We start from the raw sequence: 22,618 nt of genomic DNA, 5'->3' as shown, positions 1-22,618 counted from the left end.
AGGGGACAAGTCTTGGGTATGAATGACAGAGGCCCACAAAGGGCACCAATAGGCCCCAGCCCTGGGGCTAGATCCTGGCGGGTGTGAGCCAGTGTCACTCATCTGAGGCTCTTTGGCACTGGATGAATCAATTCTGCCCCCGCCCCTGAGGTGTCAGCTCCTGCTCTGTCCACCACTCTAAGGCCAGGAAATTGTCAGTTTCCCTCCCCACACCCTCCCCCCCACACCTCAGTGTCTCTCCAGCCCCTGAGCTGAGCAGTGGCCCTGCCTGAGGGTGCGACCTGCTCTACTGAGGTGAGAACCCAGCTCCCAGCCCAGAGCCACTGGCTCAGAATGGAGCTAATTTGCCTTCTGCCTCTGCTGGGTGAGTGCCCCCCTCGGCCCCAGCCCCTCTGTGTGTGTCTGTCTGGAGACTCCCCCAACCCTGCTCTGCATCCTCATCTCCTTCCAGAGTCTCCCCAGTCTCCGCAGGCTGGTGTTCCCCACGGGTCCCGATGTCTCCTGGCCTCCCTGAGATGCTGGCGGTGGCTGGCGGAGGGCAAAGGGGTCCTGGCAGTGGGGCTGCGAGGGCCACTCTTCTCACACACTGGTGCTTGGATCGTCCCCAGGTGCCTCCGTGGCATCCCCTGACATCCGTGTGAGCGGAAGAACAACCCCAGCCGGTACCTGCTGGGAGGGTCTGTTTGGTGGGTCCCAGCCCAGGCCGTAGGGGAGAAGCTGCCCCCATCCCCATGGGCAGTCCCAGCAGAGAGAGCGAGGGCTGGGCAGGCCACGGAGACTGAGCTCCCACCTCCCCATGGCACTCAGTGCCCTGAGCAAGGCCCATCCATGTGGGGCTGTGTGTGAGGGGGGGTCTCTTGCCCCAGTTCTGGGCTCCGACAGAGGGATCAGGGCCAGGGGCAGAGACCCAGCTCTGTGCAGCAGGGGATTAACAGCAGGTTCTGCAGAGACCGCAGAGGAAATAATTCCCCCCTCCCTTCCCCACATCCACCACAATTTCCTCATTGCTGTTCAGTGTCTTCTAGCTACTGCTGGGCAGGGCAGGCAGTCACACACGGGGTTCCCCACCCTCCCTTCTGCCTCGACCCCTGGAGGAAAACTGTGTGGTGAATGTTGTGATGGGAATGGGGAGGTTGGGGGTGGATCCATTTGCAACAACATCCCTCCTCTCACTTTTTGCACCCTACTTTCCCCAGAATAAGAACATAAGAACGGCCGTACTGGGTCAGACCAAAGGTCCATCCACCCAGTATCCTGTCTACCGATAGTGGCCAGTACCAGCTGCCCCAGAGGGGGTGGACCGAAGACAGTGATCAAGCGATTTGTCTCCTACCAAACAGAGGCCAGGGGCACCATTCCTTACCCCCTGGCTAATAGCCTTTTATGGACCTAACCTCCAGGAATTCATCTAGCTCTTTTTAAACTCTGTTATAGTCCTAACCTTCACAGCCTCCTCTGGCAAGGAGTTCCACAGGCTGACTGTGTGCTGTGTGAAGAAGAACTTTCTTTTATTAGTTTTAAACCTGCTCCCCATTAATTTCATTTGGTGTCCTCTAGTTCTTATACAGTAAAACTCCAATAGTCCGGTATCCAATAGTCCGGCACTCCTGATAGTCCGGCATCAAAATGGCAAGAGCCTAGTGAGTGAGCTTCGGCAAAAAATGAGTCACAAGGTAACAGCGGCAGCATCTGAACTGAGCAAAAAGGGTAAAAAAGGCTTAAAAAAACTAAAACATGACAGTATACTGTATACAGTATGTACAATAAAAAGGGTTAAGAATATTTTATATACAGTATATAATGTATACAGTATATACATATAACCAGTTTATAGTACCTCCTGATAGTCCGGCATATCTGATAATCTGGCACCACCTAGGTCCCATAGGTTCCGGATTATCGGAATTCTACTGTATTATGGTAACAAGTAAATAACTTGTATTTATTTACCCTCTCCACACCACTCATGATTTTACAGACCTCTATCATATCCCCCCTCAGTCTCCTCTTTTCCAAACTGAAAAGTCCCAGTCTCTTCAGCCTCTCCTCATATGGGACCCGTTCCAAGCCCCTAATCATTTTAGTTGCCCTTTTCTGAACATTTTCTAATGCCAAAATATCTTTTTTAAGGTGAGGAGACCACATCTGTACACAGTATTCAAGATGTGGTGCACTATAGTTTTATACAGGGGCAGTAAGGGTATGACTACACTACCCCGCTAGTTCGAACTAGCGGGGTAATGTAGGCATACCGCACTTGCAAATGAAGCCCGGGATTTGAATTTCCCGGGCTTCATTTGCATAAGCGGGGAGCCGCCATTTTTTAAACCCCGCTGGTTCGAACCCCGTGCAGCGCGGCTACACGGGGCATGAACTAGGTAGTTCGAACTAGGATTCCTATTCCGAACTACCGGTACACCTCGTTCCATAGGTTGACAAATCAGGAAAGAGATCTGGGAGTTATCATGGATAGTTCTCTGAAAACATCCATGCAATGTGCAGCGGCGGTCAAAAAAGAAAATAGGATGCTAGGAATTATTTAAAAAGGGATAGAAAATAAGATGAAGAATATCTTAGGGTATGTCATAGCCACATTAGCCCCCAGCATAACGGCTTGACAAACCCCGACGAGAGCCACTCACCAGCCCCACACTGCGCACGTGCCAGACCAGCACTGCACATGCGCAAAGCGCCGGTGATTGGGGTGCACGGAGAGACTGGCTGAAATCTACTCGCCTCGGGCGAGTAGACTCAGGGTTTGTCTAGCCCTGCCCATCATATTCTATGTATAGTTGGGGTTATTTTTTCCAATATGCATTACTTTACACTTAACCTCATTACATTTCATTTGCCATTTTGTTGCCCAATCACTCAGTTTGGTGAGATCTTTTTGAAGTTCTTCAAAATCTGCTTTGGTCTTGACTATCATGAACAGTTTAGTATCGTCCACAAACTTTGCCATCTCACTGCTCACCCCTTTCTCTTTATCGTTTATGAATAAGTTGAATAGGGTTGGTCCTTGGACTGACCCTTGGGGAACATCACTAGTTACCTCTCTCCATTCTGAAAATTTATCATTTATTCCTACCCTTTGTTTCCTGTCTTTTAACCAGTTCTCAGTCCATGAAAGGATCTTCCCTCTTATCCCATGACAACCTAATTTACAAAAGAGCCTTTGGTGAGGGATCTTGTCAAAGGCTTTCTGGAAATTTAAGTATACTATATCCACTGGATCCCCCTTGTCCATATGTTTGTTAACCTCTTCAAAGAAATCTAATAGATTAGTAAGACAGGATTTCCCTTTACAGAAACCATGTTAACTTTTGCCCAACAAATTATGTTCTTCTACGTGTCTGACAATTTTATTCTTTACTATTGTTTCAACTAATTTGCCCGGTACTGACATTAGACTTACTGGTCTGTAATTGCCAGGGTCGCCTCTAGAGCCCTTTTTAAATATTGGCATTATGTTATCTGTCTTCCAGTCCTTGGGTACAGAAGCTGATTTAAAGGATAGGTTACAAACCACAGTTAATACAGCCGGTGCCCAAATTATGAACGAGTTATGAACCAAACACTTGGCCGTAACTGGAAGTGTTCATAAGTCGAACACCATTATTTTAAATATGCCCGCAGTGTTCATAAGCGTGGGTCGCGTTCGTAACTCGGGGACCGGCTTACGAATGCTTAATGGGAGGTTTGGTTGTAAGTACAAACGGTTGTAAATTGACCGTTTGTAACTTGGGGACCGGCTGTAGTTCCGCAATTTCACATTTGAGTTCTTTCAGAACCCTTGGGCGAATGCCATTCGGTCCCGGTGATGTGTTACTGTTAAGTTTTTCAATTTGTTCCAAAACCTCCTCTACCGACACTTCAATCTGGGACAATTCCTCAGATTCATCACCCACAAAGGACAATGCAGATTTGGGAATCTCCCTAACATCCTCAGCCATGAAGACTGAAGCAAAGAAATCATTTAGTCTCTCTGAAATGGCTTTATTGCCCTTGACTGCTCCTTCTGTACCTTGATCGTCCAGGGGCCCCACAGGTTTTTTAGCAGGCTTCCTGCTTCTAATGTACTTTAAAAACATTTTGCTATTACTTTTTGAGTTTTTGACTAGCTGTTCCTCAAAATCTTTTTTTGCTTTTCTTATTACATTTTTACACTTAATTTGGCAGTGTTTATGTTCTTTTCTATTTACCTCACTAAGACTGGACTTCTACTTTTTAAAAGATGTCTTTTTGTCCCTCACTGCTTCTTTTACATGGTTGTTAAGCCACGGTGGCTCTTTTTTAGGTCTCTTGCTATGTTTTTTAATTTGGGGTATACATTTAAGTTGGGCCTCTGTTATGGTGTCTTTAACAAGTTTCCATGCAGCTTGCAGGGATTTTACTCTAGTCAGTGTACCTTTTAATTTCAGTTTAACTAACCTCCTCATTTTTGTGTAATTCCCCTTTTTAAAATTAAATGCCAGCATGTTGTGCTGCTGAGGTGTTCTTCCCACCACAGGAATGTTAAATGTTACTATATTATGGTCACTATTCCCAAGCGGTCCTTTAATAGTTACCTCCTAGATAAGATCCTGCGCTCCACTCAGGACTAAATCGAGAATTGACTCTCCCCTTGTGGGTTCCTGTACCAGCTGCTCCAAGAAGCAGTCATTTAAGGAATCGAGAAATTTTATCTTTGCATCTCGTCCTGAGGTGACGTACCCAGTCAATATGGGGATAACTGAAATCCCCCATTATTATTGAGTTTTTTATTTTGATAGCCTCTCTGATCACCCTTAGCATTTCAATGTCACTATCACTGCCTGGTCAGATGGTCAATAATATATCCCTACTGCTATATTCTTATTATTGGAGCATGGAATTACTATCTATAGTGATTCTATGGAACATGTTGATTCATTTCTGATTTTTACTTCATTTGATTCTACATTATCTTTCACATACAGTGCCACTCGGCCACCCACATGACCTATTCTGTCCTTTTGAGATATTTTCTATCCTGGTATGATTGTGTCCCACTGATTGTTCTCATTCCACCAGGTTTCTGTGATGGCTATTATGTCAATCTCCTCCTTTAATACGAGGTACTCTAGTTCACCCATCTTTTTATTTAGACTTCTAGCATTTGTGTAGAAGCACTTTAAAAAATTGCCACTGGTTATTTGTCTGCCCTTCTCTGATGTGTTAGATTCTTGTATATCTAGTAGGTTATTTTTATCTGTTCTGGCCCATACTTTATCATCTCTATTTACTTCACTAGGACTGGACTTCCACTTTTTAAAAGTCACCTTTTTATCTCTCACTGCTTCTTTTACTGAAACAAAAGACAGGACTATGCAGCACTTTAAAGACTAACAAGATGATTTAATAGGTGATGAGTTTTCATGGGCCAGACCCACTTCCTCTTTTGTTTCAGCAAGATCAGACTAACACGGCTGTGTCTCTATTGCTTCTTTTACATGGTTGTTAAGCCACGGTGGCTCTTTTTTAGGTCTCTTACTATGTTTTTTAATTTGGGGGTATACATTTATACCCCAGAGTGCAGCATGTGCAGCAGAGCCACAGGTGCGGACACGGGTTCTCTCTGTGAGTCCCGTTGAAAGTCTGTACCTGAAGGAAAAAAGAACCAGGTGTGGCCAGGCCTTGTTAAGGATGCAGATGGGCAATGAACAAAAACAATCAAGTGACCAAGGAGAGGCAGTGAGGACTCCGTTAGCAGCAACGGGGTGTGGGGGTGGATGGCAGCCCCAGGAGACCTTTCTGCTTCTTGAAGCAGGCTCAGTGCACACAGAGAGACCTGTGCCCCGGGCGGGACAAGGAGGGGCAGTAAATCCTTCCATTCCTTCCCCAAAGGGACACGGGAAACCAGCACCTCACACTTGGGTTCAAGGTTCTGACCCAGAACGAGGGGGACAGGCTGGAGAGCGAACCCACCTACAGCGTAGTCTAGGCCTTGCTATAGCGAATTTTAGCCTTTCAGCTGCAGGTCTTCACTGTGAGCTCCCTGTTACCGTCCCTGGCCTGGTTTCTTTCACTTGGCCTGACTTAACCCACAGCCTGTTGTTAATAAACTTGGCTTATTTCAACCTAAACCAACCCGGGGCTAGGGAGGAAGCCGGATGTTTCATGGCAGGCTGGTTGGGGGCATTCAGGCCGGGGCTGGGTGGTGATGGCCCCTCGTTAGTCATAAGCAAGGCTGGTGGTGACCAGAGTGTGGTGGGAGGTACCAAGCAGGCTCCTGCAGGGGGGTTGCCAAACCAGGGCTGTCAATCACACATGCTCAGTTCCTACTTGTCTGCTGGCTGGGAGAGACCGGACAGGGAGCTGCAGCAACCGAGCATTCCAGGGCATCCAAGATCACGGGCTCTAGCACATGGGAGCGGAGCTAGTCTACAGGAGCTAAGCCACCGCACCCTGGACAGGGTGAGATGGAAGGAAAGAGTGAGGGAGATATTGGACACCAATGGGCCTTGATGATGATGATGAAGATCACGGGGCAGGTAGTTTTGGATCAAACCCCGACATGTCTCCCTGCACTTCTATTCCGCCCCCTGCCGTGGGGCATGGTGGCTTTTGTGCCAAGTCAGTGAGCAGTGACCCCACCCTGGCCACAGCAGGACCAGCGGGGAGTTTCCACGTCTTCGGTATGAATGAGCGAGTTTCCTCTACCCCCGTCAGAACTGAGGAACCTGGTCCCCTCCCTGTGGTCAGCTGGTGGCTGAGCCAAAAACCCAGCTCCCAGCCCAGAGCTACCGGCTCAGCACGGCGCTGCTTCTGCTGGGTACATGTCTCTTTGTCCCCCAACCCTTTGTGAGTGGGTCTGTCAGTAAGTCTGGCGGGAGCCCCCTCTCTCCTCCACATCCCATCTCCTCCCCAGAGCTCTCACCCCCTCTCTGCTCCTCTCTTCCAGCCTCGCTCCAGAGTCTCCCCAGGCCGGTGTCCTCTGCAGGTAAGGGCAGCCTCTGTGCTTGCTGAGCAGCTGGCTGGGGGCTGGCGGGGAGAGGTGCTCTAGAAGGATCCTCCTCCTTTCGCTCTGTGCTATTTGTAACTGGGATTCTCAGTGTCCCGGTGTCATGCCCTGGGTGGGTCAGGCCTCCCCATTCACAGCTGTCTCCCTTGGAACCTGCCCCAGCAGCAACAGTTCAGAGCCATGTTCCTGGTGGCAGAACAGTGATCCCAGCTAGTGCTTGCTTGGTGGGTCCATCTGGTGAGTCCCAGCCCAGGCCATGGGGGAGAAACTGCCCCCAACCCCATGGAGGCTGCCCAGCCCCTTGCTGGTGGCCTCATCACAGAGAGTGAGGGCTGGATGGGCCACGGAGACCGAGCACCCATCTCCCCGTGACACTGAGTCCATGAGGGCAGGGACCATCAGTGTGGGGCTCTGTGGTACAGGGGGATCTCCATGCCCCGTCTCTGAGCTCCCACCGAGGGCTCAGGGACAAGGCCAGAGACCCAGCTCTGTGCAGCAGGGCAGTGGAAGCAGGTTCTGCAGGGACCCCAGAGGAAACGTGATGGGTGGAATAACTCCCCCTCCCTTCTCCACATCTGCCCGAGCTTCCTCATATCTTGTCAGAGCCTTCTAGCTACTGCCGGGCAGGTCTGATGGTTGCATGATGGGTTCTCCCCCCGCTTCTTCCCCTACCATCGATGGGGACCATGGGATGAATGCCATGAGGGAAATGGGGATCTAGCTGCTGAACCAGCAGCAACATCATCCCCCCTCATTTTTGCACCCCACTTCCTACAGAATGCTGGGATTTGGGGGCACCAGCTGGCTGAAGGACACTTCCCCTATGAAAACGAGCTCACCCACTTCCCCTTGATGGGGAGAGAGGGGATCCTGGGGGTTGAGGCACGTGACTGAATGTTCCTGTCCCAGCTCTGTTCCTGGTGTCCCTTGTGGGGAACTGTAGGGCTCCTGCCCTCATCCCTGAATTGCCCCTTGGCACAGTCTGGCTATGTCTACACTGGCGCGATCTTGCGCCAGAAATATGCAAATGAGGCTAAGCGTGGAATATCACCGAGCCTCATTTGCATATCTAATGAGCTGCCATTTTTGCGGAAGAGGCTCTTGCGCGATGCCGTTACGCTGATTATTTTCAGGAATAAGGGCATTGCGCAAAAGGGTTTTTCTTGCGCAAGAAAGGGCCGTGTAGACACTCCGGGTATGTCTACACTACAAAGTTAGTTCAAACTAACGGACGTTAGTTCGAACTAACTTTAATAGGTGCTACACTAGCGCTCCGCTAGTTCGAATTTGAATCGAACTAGCGGAGCGCTTAGTTCGAACTAGGTAAACCTCATTTTACGAGGACTAACGCCTAGTTCGAACTAGCTAGTTCGAACTAAGGGCTGTGTAGCCCTTTAGTTCGAACTAGTGGGAGGCTAAGGCTTCCCAGGTTTCCCTGGTGGCCACTCTGGCCAACACCAGGGAAACTCTATGCCCCCCTCCCGGCCCCGGACCCCTTAAAGGGGCACGGGCTGGCTACGGTGCCCGTGCCAGGTGCAAGCCTGCCAGCACCCAGCTAGCAGACCCTGCACCTGGCACGGCACAGAGCCACCCACCCGATGCCCCCCAGCCCACCCCCTCTTGCCGGGACCAGGCTGGCGGCTCCCGGGAGCTTGCCCTGGACCGCAAGAGGCGGGCATCTTCCTGGGCTAGTGCGGACATCGTGGACCTCATCCACGATCTCCGCACTAGGCACAGGAAAGTGGCCGTCTAGGGCAGGAGAGCTGCCAGCCTGGCCACCCAGGACCAGGTGTGCATGAAAATCAAGGGGGTCCACTGAGACCCCCGACACTGAGCCCTGAGCTTACAATGGCCGTACTGGGTCAGACCAAAGGTCCATCTAGCCCAGTAGCCTGTCTGCCGACAGCGGCCAACCCTAGGGACCCTGGAGGGGATGGACCGAAGACAATGACCAAGCCATTTGTCTCGTGCCATCCATCTCCAGCCTTCCACAAACTTTGGGCAGGGACACCACTCCTACCCTCTGGCTAATAGGACTCCATGGACCCAACCTCCATCACTTTATCTCACTTCCCTTTAAACTCTGTTCTAGTTCTAGCCTTCACAGCCTCCTGCAGCAAGGAGTTCCACAGGTTAACTATTTGCTTTGTCAACAACAACAACTTTCTCTTACTAGTTTCAAGCCTGCTACCCATTCCTTTCCTTTGGTGTCCTCTAGTCCTTCTTGATGGGAACTCAGGAAGAACTTTTCTGAATGCACCCTCTCCACCCAACCCCTGCTTTTAGAGACCTCTATCCTGTCCCCCCTCCGTCTCTTCTTTTCTAAGCTGAACAGTCCCAGTCTCTGTAGCCTTTCTTCATCTGGGACCTGTTCCCAACCCCTGATCATGTTAGTTGCCCTCCCCTCTCCCAGCCTTTCTCTTCCCCTCTCCCACCTCCTTTTCCCAGTCTCCCCCAGTTTTTTTCAATAAAGACAGAGTCAATGTTGGAAGAAACGTTATCTTTATTTTGTACATCAATAAGAAGGGGGGCTAGGGAAGGGTAAGTGGAAGGAGGTGAGGGAGGAATGGGGTACGAGCCCCCGATGGGGAGGACTGGGCTGGCTCTGCGGGCTTCTGGGGTGGAAGCTCTCCTGCAGCCCCCCAATTACTCCCTCTCCCCAGATGGCAGCCTGTGGCAAGTGCAGCCGGGCTCATGGCCGAGTGGTGTGATGTGCCCAGTGTGGGCACTCAGGGCACTCCAAGCCAGAACTTCTTTGCAAGCGGGGCACCCCTGAGAACTGTCTGTCCGGGGTGGGGGTCGGGACCCTTTAAGCGCAGCCCTCGGCTAGCCTGAGACAGTATCTCCATGCTCTAAGTCCTCCTTTTATGCCCTGCCGGCACTGCTTCCGGCCATCCTTAAGCCCTGTTCAGAGTCCACTCAATGTGGACTTACTAGTTCGAACTAGCAAAACGCTAGTTCGAACTAGTTTTTAGTTCTAGATGCGTTAGTTCGAACTAGCTTAGTTCTAATTAACTAATTCGAACTAAGTTAGTTTGAACTAGCGCTGTAGTGTAGACATACCCTCCTTGAGCAAGAGCCTCTTCTGCAAAAATGGCGGCTCATTAGATATGCAAATGAGGCTCAGTGATATTCCATACTTAGCCTCATTTGCATATTTCTGGTGCAAGATAGCACCAGTGTAGACAAAGCCTCTGGGTCCCACCCCTCCTGCCATCTCCTCCCTGCATGGGAGAGAGGAGAAACAGATTGAGGGTAATTGGGGGATTATCTGGGATGGGGGGTGTAGCAGCATGTCAGGTGCCCCCGATCCTCCACCCCGTCTGCAGCAAGATGAGACCCCACCAGCCAGTAGAAAAGGGAGGGTTTATTGCTTTCCAGGGTATTGCACAGCATAGGCGTGATGTGGACATAAGGAGTCAGGGCCTGGCAGCCCTATGCCCCTTGGGACAGGGGTCCACAGGCCCCGGAACCCTCAGTACTTCTCTTTGTGTTTTCCCAGCCAAGACTGTCTCTCCCCAAAACCACCAAACACACATCCCCCAGGTAGCCACACCCCTTCCTTTGTGCAGGTGAGACGCCTGGCCGGCCATTGTCTACCTGCTAAAGCTCAGGGGTGACCCCTGCTGGGCAGTGCTTGCAGACACAGGCCACTGGGGGTCATCCACGGCCCAAGCCTAGCGACCAGCGAGTGGACAGCCCCCCCCAATACATCACAGGGGGGATCAGGGTGTGGGATGGGGGGAATTTGGACAGACGGGTTGGGCTGGAATTTCCCCGAACACAGGGAGGGAGGCTCCGCTTTAGACAAAGAGAGTCCAGGAGCTCAAGCTGCTTAGTGTAAATAAGAGAAGATTCAGGGCAGACTTGACCCCTGTCTAGCAGCTCCTACGTGGGGCACAGAGACTGCACAACTGGCCACTCTCCAAGGCAGACACAGGCAGAGAGGGGAGAGGGAGGGGCCAAGATGCTGAGGTTTATTCCCCATGCTGTACGGGGCAGATCAGGAGGCTGGGTTGAGTTCTTGCTCCTACTCCTCATTCCATCCTGGCCTCTCCCTCCCCACTGACCCCTCTGTCTCTGCTCCAGATCCCCTGCCGGCCCCCAGCCTGTCTCTGGACTCCAGCTACAAAGTCTATCTCCCCGGGGAGCAGGTTACCCTCACCTGTTCAGCCCCTCCGAACGCATCGGTCTCCGGATACAGATTCTTCCTTCAAAATGAACAGCAGGGCCCTAGCACAGTCCTCAGCCTGAAGACAGGAGCCCGGTTGTCGCTCACAGCGGAGAAGGGAAGGGCCGGGTCCTACACCTGTGCGTACTGGAGACAGGAATCCAATGGAGAGATCTCCTCTGGGAACAGCAGCGCCGTCTCCATCACTGTGAGAGGTGAACCCCTTGTTTTCCTACTCTGGGGTGGGAGGTGTCTTAGGGAACATGAAGCCCACCCCAGTCCCTCTGCCTCACCCCCTCTCTGGCCCACATCGCAGCAGTGCTGGGAGTTGTGCACGGAAAAGTCCCAGAAAAGTCCTGCATCATCTCCCAGATGAATTTGGCCTAGTAGCATCTGCCCCACCATGGCCAGGTCCTTCCGGAGATCCCCGAGGGTACTCCCCTTCCTCAGTATCTTACGCTGACCCCCACTTTCCAGATGTCCTCACCAAGGCAGTCTTGCCCCTTTCCGTGAGCCCTGCACACCTGGGCACCGTCCCAGGGCACCTGTTACCTTTGGAAGGCAGAGAGATATCGGGGCAGGGTGTGACACTGCATTGCAGTGCAGGGTCACATTGGGGACTATGGGGTTTTGGGGGGCATTTATTTCTCCGACGACTCCCCATCTTGCTCCATTAGACAGTATCAGCCTCCTCCCCTGCATCTCCCCCTCTCAGTTCCTTGTGTCCCTCTGCTTTGAAACTGAACGGGCTGTATTTTCCAGACCCCAGCCAGAACCCCACATCTCCCTGAGTCCCCCGCACCAATAGCACCTCTCTGGGGAGCCCATTTGGGTCACGTGCTCGGCTCCCTGTGGCGATGAGACAGTTCCAAGACTTCAGTTCTCCAAATATGGGGGAGGGGTCTTCTCACCTGTTGTCCCACCCAGCAGCAGCTGCTCCAATAGCAGGAACGTAGACCTGGGGTCAGGGTGCTCCAGGTCACACACGTGAAGGTGCAGGACATGCTCATCCAGACGGCAGATCCAGTCTCTGGAGAGTCCTTCTGTCCCCAGCACCATGACAGCTGAGCGCGGGGCTGTCCCCAGTACTGTGGGAAATTGCTGTTTCTTTGTGGGGCCTCCAGGATCTGCAGCTGCTGAGATGACTGTTCAACGCACAGTGCAGGGGTCGTCGTCTCCCTGGTTCTCCATCTCACACGCCTGCAAACACAGGTACTCGGCTGAATGACCCTCAGTCCCACCTTGGTCTTTTCCAGCCCCCCTCCCGGCTCCCCGGCTCACCGCGACCCCGCAGCAGCCCATCTACATCGCTGGAGAGACGGTGACCCTGACGTGCTCGGCTACCGGGGCTGGGATCCGGTTCTTTAGGGCCGGCCAGGAAATCAAGTCCGAGAAACTCCCCTCCCCACGGGAGAACTCCTCCTACTCCATCAAATTGTCTGGGGTGTCCGGATCGCAGGCGGGAGCGTACAGCTGTGGTTACTGGAGGGCAGAGTCTGGGCGAGAGATCCCCTCGGAGAGGAGCCGGCCCATCTCCATCGCAGTGACTGGTGAGAGCCTCTGTCTGCCGCTGTCTGCTGGCCTGGGGCAGGGCATCTCTGCTCTGTGCGTGGGTGAGACACCCAAGGCCACGGAGCTCAGGACAGGGCCGCCCATGTCAGTTTCAACCTCTCTCTCTACAGCACCCGGGCAGTGTGGGGGTGCAGGGAAAGCGGAGTTGGCAGGGAGATGGGGATGGGGAGGGATCCCAGGCAAGGAATAGAAGCTGCTTGAATTTATAGCAGGATTTGAGCAGTTAGGGACGTTCATTGAAATCCAGCTTTGGGACCAGCTCTGTAACATTCATCAATGTCACAGAAACGTCAATTCTCAGGCCAGAAGGGCGGAGTGAACATCTGCCCGGACCCCACAGAGCACAGGGCTCAGCCCTGAGCGAACCTTGCTGGGCACAGGGCAGATCTTACAGAAAACACACCCAGTGCTGGCTGGAATATCCCCAGTGACGGTGCATCCCTCTGCCCCTCTCTGGGTGACGGGAGCCAAGACTGAGGCAGCCTGGCCTGACGGTGAGGGCGGGGCCAGAATTGGGAGCAAAGGGGGTGGGAGTGGGGCAGATGCCGATGGCAGGAGCCAGGCATGGAGCAGGGTGCCTCACAGCAGCAGCAGGATGCCAGAGCTGCTCAGGCAGGTCCCAGCTGGGTCATTTCCTGGCTCCAGCACTGTGTGCCCACCAGCCCTGTGACCCCAAGCCCTGGGTGTCCGGACAGGCCGTCCCAGGGGCCTGACCTGCCAGGATCACTGAGAGGCTGGTTGATGCTCTGCTTTGGGGTGAGAAGGGAACATCAGAGACCCTGGCTCCCTCCCAGGCTGCCTTCTAGCCCTGCCCCTCCCAAGCCCCTCAGCGCCTTACGCTGGGCCCCTGTTCATGTCTGCAGGTCTCAGTGCATCCGCCCTGGCTGCCTCCAACACACAGATGCCGACCATTGGAAGGGGCCCCAGAGCTGTGGGGAGGGGCCGGGGCTGCAAGGAACAAAGAGGGGGCTGGGGGAAGCTGTGGGGGGGACGGGCTCAGGGAGCAGGGGGTTACTGTTCACGGGAGTGGGGCACTGGCTCTAAAGAGTTTTCTCCTTCCTCACTCTCACCTTCCAGCCCGGCCACCTGTCCCCAAACTCACTCTGAGCTCACCACATGGCATCTTCATACGTGGTGAGTCCGTGACCCTGACGTGCTCAGCTAGAAGCAATTCCAGCCAATCCGAGATCCGGATCTTCCAGAATGGACGGAGAATCGACCCGGGAAAGCTCCACAGGTCTCAGTACCACGTCAACGCCTCCCTCCCGCTGTCCAATGTGTCCAAGTCACAAGCCGGAGCCTACAGCTGTGATTTCCGGCAGAGAAAGTCTGGGCGAGAGATCCCGTCACAGAGGAGCCGACCCGTCTCCATCGCAGTGACTGGTGAGAGCCTCTGTCTGCTGCTGTTTGCTGGCCCTATGACAGGGTCTCTGCTCCATGGACCAGGTGTGACACAAACTAGTTTCTCAGGCCCAGGCCAGGGCCCCAGGTCCGTTTCAATCCCTGTCATGGGTCAGTGTCACTCCCAGGGCGTCCGGCTCCTCTGGATCCTTTTCCTGGGTTCATCAGTGCTTCTGTGGGGTTCAGGGGCTCTCAGCCAGCAGCAACATTGGAATATTTGGAGACATTTTGGCATTTAGTTAAATCAAACCCAAATCCTCTCTCCTCTCCCCCTCCCCTTGACGTAGTGGGGGTACCTTGCTGGTTGCTAGGCTGGGGCTGTGGGTGACCCCCACTGGCTGCTGGCTGTACCACGGCACAGCCGAGTAGCTGATGGGACAGGGAGGTCACCTGTTCGACCGGTTACCCCCCAGAAAGAGGAACAAAGGGAGGAAGGTGGAGTGCAGCCTCTGGCTGGGGGGCAGAGCAGGAACTTGGGCAGTTTCTGTCTGGTATCATGGAGGAGGCAGCCTAAGCAACGGGCTGGGATTTAGGGGCCCAGGCTCCCTCATCACAAGTGGGGCTGAGGCATCTTAGGCCTGGCCCTGTAACCAGATTACATCTGTGCTGTGCTGTATCCTGGAGAAGCAATAAACTCCCTGTGTTCTACTGGCTGGTGGAGTCTGTTCTTGCCACTATGGGGATGCAGGAGGTGGGAGAACCCTTACGTGCCACCACATTCCCCCCCCCCCCAAGTCTTTTGCCTACAGTAGAGAGAGGATGGCACTGCTGTGAGGAAGCTCACAACACTGGGCACTGTAAAGAGCCGAGCGCACACCTGTCTGCACTGGAGAGTGGAGTATGGGTGACAGAGCCCATCCAAACTGAACCCTCTTGACCTGGGGTTGGTGTTGGGTGAGAAGCTATTTCCACCTGGGGGTGCTAAGGCCTTTGGGTTATCACTGGAATGTCCCTTCTCCATCTCTGCCCCACGGCAGCCCCAGCCCCTTCTGCGACGACGCGTCAGGGTTCCCCCAAATCCTGCAGCCCCATAGCAGCAAAAACAGGCTGCGCCAGCCAGTAGAACAGAGAGGGGTTATTGCTCCTCCAGGGTACAGCACTGCATAGACGGGATGTGCTTTCAGGAGTAAGGGCCAGGATGCCTCAGACCCCTTGAGATGGGGTGTCTGGGCCCTTAGCCTCCCAGCCCTCTCTTTAGTCTGTCTCCTTCATGCTTCCAGCCCAAGACTGACCCTTCCCTCAACACTCACTTCCTTTGCTCCCTTCCTTCCTTTAACCAGTAGGACCGGTTCGGTCACTGTCACGGGGGGGCCCTCAAGGTGGCCCCCGGGGGCCGTGCTTACAGACAGGCACCTGTAGGGGTTATCCACAGCCCACAGCCCCAGCATAGCAACCAGCAAGGTGCTGACACTACATCACACCCTCCCTGTGCCCCCTCCCTCTCCCCAGCCAAGGCCCCGGCCTCCTCCCTGTCCCAGACACTCACCCAACTGACGACATGACCACAGCACAGACAGCAAGAGGTCCTGTGGCCCCTCAGTGCCTGAACGCTTCTGCCCAGTTACACGTTAGTCCACGTGGTGCAAGAGGAGGGGTCCTCGCTGTCACTGACACAGACCAGCTTGGTTTCTCCATTAGACGGTACCAGACTCACCCCTGCATCTCCCCCTCTCGGCTCCCTGCTTTGAAACTAAATGGGTTGTATTTTCCAGACCCCCCCCCCCCCCGCCAAGGACCCCACGTCTCCCTAAGTCACCTGCACCAACAGCACCTCTCTCGGGAGCCCGTTTGGGTCACGTGCTCAGCTCCCAGGGGTTATGATGCAGCTCCATGACTTCATTCTCCAAGGATGGGGGAGGGTCTTCTCACCTGCTGTCCCACCCAGCAGCAGCTGCTCCAATGCCAGGAATTTAGTACTGGGGTCAGAGTGCTCCAGGTCGTACACCTGCCGGTGCAGGACATGCTCATCCACAAGTGAGATCCAGTCTGTGGAGAGTCCCCCTGTCCCCTGTGACAGCTGAGCGCGGGGCTGTCCCCAGTACTGTGGGAAATTGCTGTTTCTTTGTGAGGCCTCCAGGATCTGCAGCTGCTGAGACGAATGTTCCATGCACAGCGCAGGGGTCGTCGTCTCCCTGGTTCTCCATCTCACACGCCCGCAAACACAGGTACTCGGCTGAATGACCCTCAGTCCCACCTTGGTCTTTTTCAGCCCCCCTCCCGGCTCCCCAGCTCACCGCGACCCCGCAGCAGCCCATCTACATCGCTGGAGAGACGGTGACCCTGACGTGCTCGGCTACTGGGGCTGGGATCCGGTTCTTTAGGGACAGCCAGGAAATCAAGTCCGAGAAACTCCCCTCACCACGGGAGAACTCCTCCTACTCCATCAAATTGTCTGGGGTGTCCGGATCGCAGGCGGGAGCGTACAGCTGTGGTTACTGGAGGGCAGAGTCTGGGCGAGAGATCCCCTCGGAGAGGAGCCGGCCCATCTCCATCGCAGTGACTGGTGAGAGCCTCTGTCTGCCGCTGTCTGCTGGCCTGGGGCAGGGCATCTCTGCTCTGTGCGTGGGGTGAGACACCCAAGGCCACGGAGCTCAGGACAGGGCCGCCCATGTCAGTTTCAACCTCTCTCTCTACAGCACCCGGGCAGTGTGGGGGTGCAGGGAAAGCGGAGTTGGCAGGGAGATGGGGATGGGGAGGGATCCCAGGCAAAGAATAGGAGCTGCTTGAATTTATAGCAGGATTTGAGCAGTTGGGGACTGTGACGGGGCACCGATCCCCACTGCGGCGGACCCGATGGTGCCCCGCACTCCAGAGCCCGCGAGGGGCAAAAGGAGCGGCGGAGGGGTTGCCGCGGCGTCCGCAGACCCCGGAAACAAGGGAGGCAGCCGCGCACGAGCGGCATCCCGGGTCATGTGCCCCACATGTTCGGGGTTAGCCTGGAGAGCGGACGTTCCCCGGAGGGGGTTCCCGTCTGAGGGTGACATCGGCAGCAGGCGCCCGGGTGGTGGGGGCGGGGCCACGGTAGGCCGGCCCTCAAAACGGCGCTGGGGGAAGGAAGAGGGGACAGGCTCCGGCTGGGGGAATGGAACCCGGCACGGAGGGAGCCGTGGTGAATGGCCAGCGGAGGAGAGCTACGGATCTCAGCGGCGGCGAGTTCGGCGGGGAGGAGGAAGCGACCCAGGACAGGGGCGGTGGGCTGCGACCCCGCCTTGACTGACACCCGGCGGGTTGGTGAGTTACGGGGAGGAGTCCCCACCAACCAGGCAGCAGGCCCGCGCGGCTGCCTTTAGGCTCCTGGGTCGGGACTTGGAGCGAGGGTGGGCCCAAGTCCCCCTCCTCCCTCGCGGGCACCATCTAACCCCGGAACCGCTAAGACTCAAGCATCTCCGGCTGCCCTCGAACCTTCCTTGCGCGGCGAGTAACAGGGTGACAGAGGTGAGGGGAGCCAAAAATAGGGAGACACCGGCGGGTAGCCCCGATGATGACAAGGCTGTAAGCCTGAGGGGCAGCCTGTCCCGTGACAGGGACGTTCATTGAAATCCGGCTTTGGGGCCAGCTCTGTAACATTCATCAATGTCACAGAAACGTCAATTCTCAGGCCAGAAGGGCGGAGTGAACATCTGCCCGGACCCCACAGAGCACAGGGCTCAGCCCTGAGTGAACCCTGCTGGGCACAGGGCAGATCGTACAGAAAACACACCCAGTGCTGGCTGGAATATCCCCAGTGACGGTGCATCCCTCTGCCCCTCTCTGGGTGCCGGGAGCCAAGACTGAGGCAGCCTGGCCTGACGGTGAGGGCGGGGCCAGAATTGGGAGCAAAGGGGGTGGGAGTGGGGCAGATGCCGATGGCAGGAGCCAGGCACGGAGCAGGGTGCCTCACAGCAGCAGCAGGATGCCAGAGCTGCTCAGGCAGGTCCCAGCTGGGTCATTTCCTGGCTCCAGCACTGTGTGCCCACCAGCCCTGTGACCCCAAGCCCTGGGTGTCCGGACAGGCCGTCCCAGGGGCCTGACCTGCCAGGATCACTGAGAGGCTGGTTGATGCTCTGCTTTGGGGTGAGAAGGGAACATCAGAGACCCTGGCTCCCTCCCAGCGCTGCCTTCTAGCCCTGCCCCTCCCAAGCCCCTCAGCGCCTTACGCTGGGCCCCTGTTCATGTGTCCAGGTCTCAGTGCATCCGCCCTGGCTGCCTCCAACACACAGCTGCCGACCATTGGAAGGGGCCCCAGAGCTGTGGGGAGGGGCCGGGGCTGCAAGGAACAAAGAGGGGGCTGGGGGAAGCTGTGGGGGGGACGGGCTCAGGGAGCAGGGGGTTACTGTTCACGGGAGTGGGGCACTGGCTCTAAAGAGTTTTCTCCTTCCTCTCTTTCACCTTCCAGCCCGGCCACCTGCCCCCAAACTCACTCTGAGCTCACCACATGGCATCTTCATACGTGGTGAGTCCGTGACCCTGACGTGCTCAGCTAGCAGCAATTCCAGCCAGTCCGAGATCCGGTTCTTCCAGAATGGACGGAGAATCGACCCGGGAAAGCTCCACAGGTCTCAGTACCACGTCAACGCCTCCCTCCCATTGTCCAATGTGTCCAAGTCACAAGCCGGAGTCTACAGCTGTGATTTCTGGGAGAGAAAGTCTGAGCGAGAGATCCCGTCAGAGAGGAGCCGACCCGTCTCCATCACAGTGACTGGTGAGAGCCTCTGTCTGCTGCTGTTTGCTGGCCCTATGGCCAGGTGTGACACAAACTAGTTTCTCAGGCCCAGGCCAGGGCCCTGGGTCAGTTTCAGTCCCTGTCACGGGTCAGTGTCACTCCCAGGGAGTCTGGAGCCTTTTCCTGGGTAGCTACTGTGGGGTTCAGGGGTTCCCAGCCAGCAACAACATTTGAATATTGAGAGACATTTAGTTAAAACAAACCCAAATTCTACCCCCCGCCAAATCTCTGGCCTACAGTGGGAGAGGATGGCACTGCTGTGGGGAAGCTCACAGCGCTGGGCACTGCTGTGATCAGCGTGACTGACATGGCAGACAGCCCAGCACATACCTATCTCATCTATATTGGAGAGTAGAGTCTGGGTGACAGAGCCCATCCGTCCTGAGCATCTTGTTGTGGGGTCAGTGTCGGGTGAGACCCTATTTCCACCTGTGGGTGGTGAGGCCTGTGTCATCCATGGGGAGGTCCCTTCTCCATCTCTGCCCAGCTACATCCCCAGCCCCTTCCCAGAGCTCCTTGCTTCCCCCCCAGCTCGGCCCCCAACCTCCTCACTGTCCCAAACAGCCACCAACTGACAACAGGCCACGGCACAGACAGTGAGAAGCCCCTGAATGCCTGAAAGTTTCTTCACAGCTGAATTTGGTAGTCTGTGCGGTGTGACAGGAGTGCTCCTCACTGTCACTGACACAGACCAACACAGTGTCCCCTCTGAATCCTGCGTGTACATCAGCACAGCCGCAGACCAAGGCTGCCCCGCACGGCCAACAGCGAGCGTATCCTCCCAACATGGCCACCTTTCCCAGAGCAATGCTAAACATGGCCAAGAATGCAGCTGCCCAACAAACAGAGAGCAGGACAGTCGATAGGGCCACGCTCGGGGCCTCTCAGCTCCCGGACAGTGAGGGTGGAGGACGGGAAACCCAGGTGCCCAGGGCTTTCCCTGTCTGCAGAGGGATCCATAAGTATCAGGGGTTGGGGCACTAGCAATAGAGGGGTGACAGGAACCAGGTCAAGCCCTGGAGACTTTGGCCACCTTCTGCCCGGATATCCCAGCCCCACATTGTATCTCCAGGGAGTTTCTTCAGCTCCTGGCCCAGATCTCACTCATTTCTGGGGGGACCCATTTCTGAAGTGAAGCTCTAGAGAGAGCACAGGTCAGATGTGAAGACACTGAATTCTGGGCCCCATCTCCGTGTCCTTCCCCCACCAAGTCCTTCCTGAGTCTTCTCCTTATATGATCCCCACAGATCCCCTGCCCCAGCCGGAGCTGAGCCTGCATCCTCCATCTGGAGTGGCGGTAGAACAGCTGCCCCTGCTCCTCACCTGCACGGTCCCCAGGGACGCCTGGGAGCAGAGGTTTCACTTCTACAAGGACGGGGTCAAGCTGGTCACGGGGGATTTGGGGTCTGAGATCTGGGGTGTGGAGTCTGGTAATGGCTCTATGAAGGTCTCTGTGCTCATCATCCCATGGGCCAGTCCAAACCGCACTGGGGATTACACCTGCAACTACGATGGGCACGTGAATGAGACGTGGATCCCGTCCCTCAGGAGCCGGGTTGTGACTGTCAATGGGAACATCACAGATTCAGGTGAGTCAGCGCCTGCCATCTAATATCTTCCCCGAGAACGTTCCCCTCCTAAGCCCACACACTCTGACCCTGCTCTCCATCTGGACGAGCTAAGACAGGGCAGGGCACAGCAGTGTCACAGGACAGGCAGACAGGAGAGGGACAGACACATGGACAGAGGGAAGCAGGGGGTCCGTATCCAACAGGGAAGGGGTGGGGGTGCTTCTCGCATCTCAGCTTGATGATTCCAGGGGAGTTTCTCACAAAGCCTGGAGGCACCAACACTTTGATACACTGGGTGTCTCGCTCACCTGTAACATTCACCAGCTGGTTCCATTCATGATTCTCCTCTTTCTGTAGCTCAAAGCTTCCTCTGGGTCCAGGAGCTGGTGAAGGGAGGCTCCTTCTTCCTCATCAATGGCCTCATCTTCCTCATCGCCCACTGCTGCTCCTAGATCCAAGAGCTGGCTTGTTCTGCGAAGGGGCCCTTCCTTCTGGGCCTTGGGTTCTCCCCACTTCCGGAGGAGGAAGTTATATTGGAAAATCTAAAAGTGAGAACTTGGTTCTGGACGGGCTCTAGGCAGCATGAATATTTCAGCCCCCAGCTGAACTACAGCTGTATCCAGGGTGGGGGCATGGCACTTGTTCTGCATCTGAACAGACCTCATGCAGAGTTTGCTTCCTCAACATAAACCCCGGTCCCTCAGTATTCCCACTCCACACACCTGTGAAAATGTATCCACACTCCGCCCTATGAGATCTTATTTCTCAACTCTCCTGCACACTGGTGAACAATATCACAGTGGAGTACAGACGAGACACAAGCATGTGGCTGTTCTCTGTGAGTTCCTGTGAACATCTGGCTTTGAACACGGGGCAAAGGGATGTGCCTTCAATGGGATTGCTTCTCATAAAACCAAAGAGGAAAGAGACAGAATCAACCAACCAAGTCCTTGGAATTGACATAAGTGAGCAATTGTTGGAAGACTGTACCAAGATGAGCCAGATAAAGAGGATGAATCCAATGTTGGGCAAGTCTTCTAGTAATTCATAACTAACTTCTACAGACCAGACAAGTCATGAAGAGCTCTATGAAATCATCACTTTTCCTCAGGTGCTATGAACTTGTAGTATCAGAGGTGACTAGTCTCGAGGTCTCATCCACCAAAATTTTCAGTCTTGCTTGTTCATTTTTCTTTCCCCTCCTCCTATGCTGAGTAGCAGAAACTGCCACCTAGTTTTGACCTCCAATATAAAATCCTGCTTTCCAGTTACCCACATTAACAATGTGATGTTCTCTTTTCTTAATTCATGGTGGATAATGGACATGGTTACAGCTGATGTAATCATATTATGGGATACATACATAGCTTAAATCCAGGGTAACATGCTAAGAACGGGTCACCTCATTCCTGGAGACCAGACTGTAGTAAGTTGAGGGTCAGGAACATGGAGTCAGCAGGACTAAGGCCTGTAACATGAAAACAGCAACAGGCCTACAATCTAGTGAGTGAGACTTTGGTTCAGAAACTCAGATACTCATAACTGTGTAATTGTGTAAGTTGGGACACAGGGAGGCACGGAGAACAGACTGTAAGCAGAAAGGGAGTAACAGAACATCTTAAGGAATGTCCTGGTACAAAAACTCCCTAAAAAGGAATGCACATACCGACCTAGGTTCAGGACCAGGTCGGAATTGACAGCATGAAGGATAGTAAGTAAGCCCCCCTTCCGTAAGGTGAGGGCTGGTAACTAGGCAACAGAGGGTGATAACCCGTAAGTAAAGAAATGATGTAAGTTTTTACCTGTCTATAAAAGGACACCACAGAGGGTGCTCTCCAGCCGACCTTGGGGGGGCGCACTAGGCGCCTGAACGGCAGGTGTCATTGCCTAAACTTACAGAATGCACAGTAGCTTAAGTTTGACTAACTGCTGTTAATATCTGTTATATGGCAATAGGCCTGCCCGGTGTTGGTACCTTGTCAACACGGGCCATAGTGCCCAGTGGTGTAACATTGTACCGATCTCTGTTACCAACTGGTAGAGCTTCGCATTTGACAATAAACCTGCTCGACTGATTCCAAATCTTGCCCGCATTTGTCATTTCCGGAGCCTCTCAGAGATTTCCTGTGTTGACTCAAGTGCTCGGGGTCTAACACTCTAGATAAAGGGAATACCGATTCTTACGCACGTAGCCGAAAGTTTATCACCGACCGAGTAGA

At 54.4% G+C, this 22,618-nt stretch overlaps 1 protein-coding gene across 1 annotated transcript; it reads left to right on the top strand.

Annotated features, from left to right (window-relative positions):
* The first annotated feature begins 272 nt into the window (after positions 1 to 272).
* LOC142821236 (alpha-1B-glycoprotein-like) lies at positions 273 to 21,004 on the top strand. The gene is made up of 9 exons (XM_075912082.1): positions 273 to 364; positions 6,923 to 6,961; positions 11,072 to 11,368; positions 12,410 to 12,703; positions 13,803 to 14,108; positions 16,336 to 16,629; positions 18,502 to 18,807; positions 20,076 to 20,417; positions 20,757 to 21,004. Exons 1-9 carry the CDS (start codon positions 334 to 336, stop codon positions 20,849 to 20,851), a joined length of 2,004 nt encoding a protein of 667 aa, XP_075768197.1. The 5' UTR covers positions 273 to 333; the 3' UTR covers positions 20,852 to 21,004.
* Positions 21,005 to 22,618: the final 1,614 nt, after the last annotated feature.

This window comes from Pelodiscus sinensis, chromosome 30 (assembly GCF_049634645.1).
Source record: "Pelodiscus sinensis isolate JC-2024 chromosome 30, ASM4963464v1, whole genome shotgun sequence".
NCBI lineage: Eukaryota > Metazoa > Chordata > Testudines > Trionychidae > Pelodiscus > Pelodiscus sinensis.
This window is presented reverse-complemented; position numbering and strand designations above follow the sequence as displayed.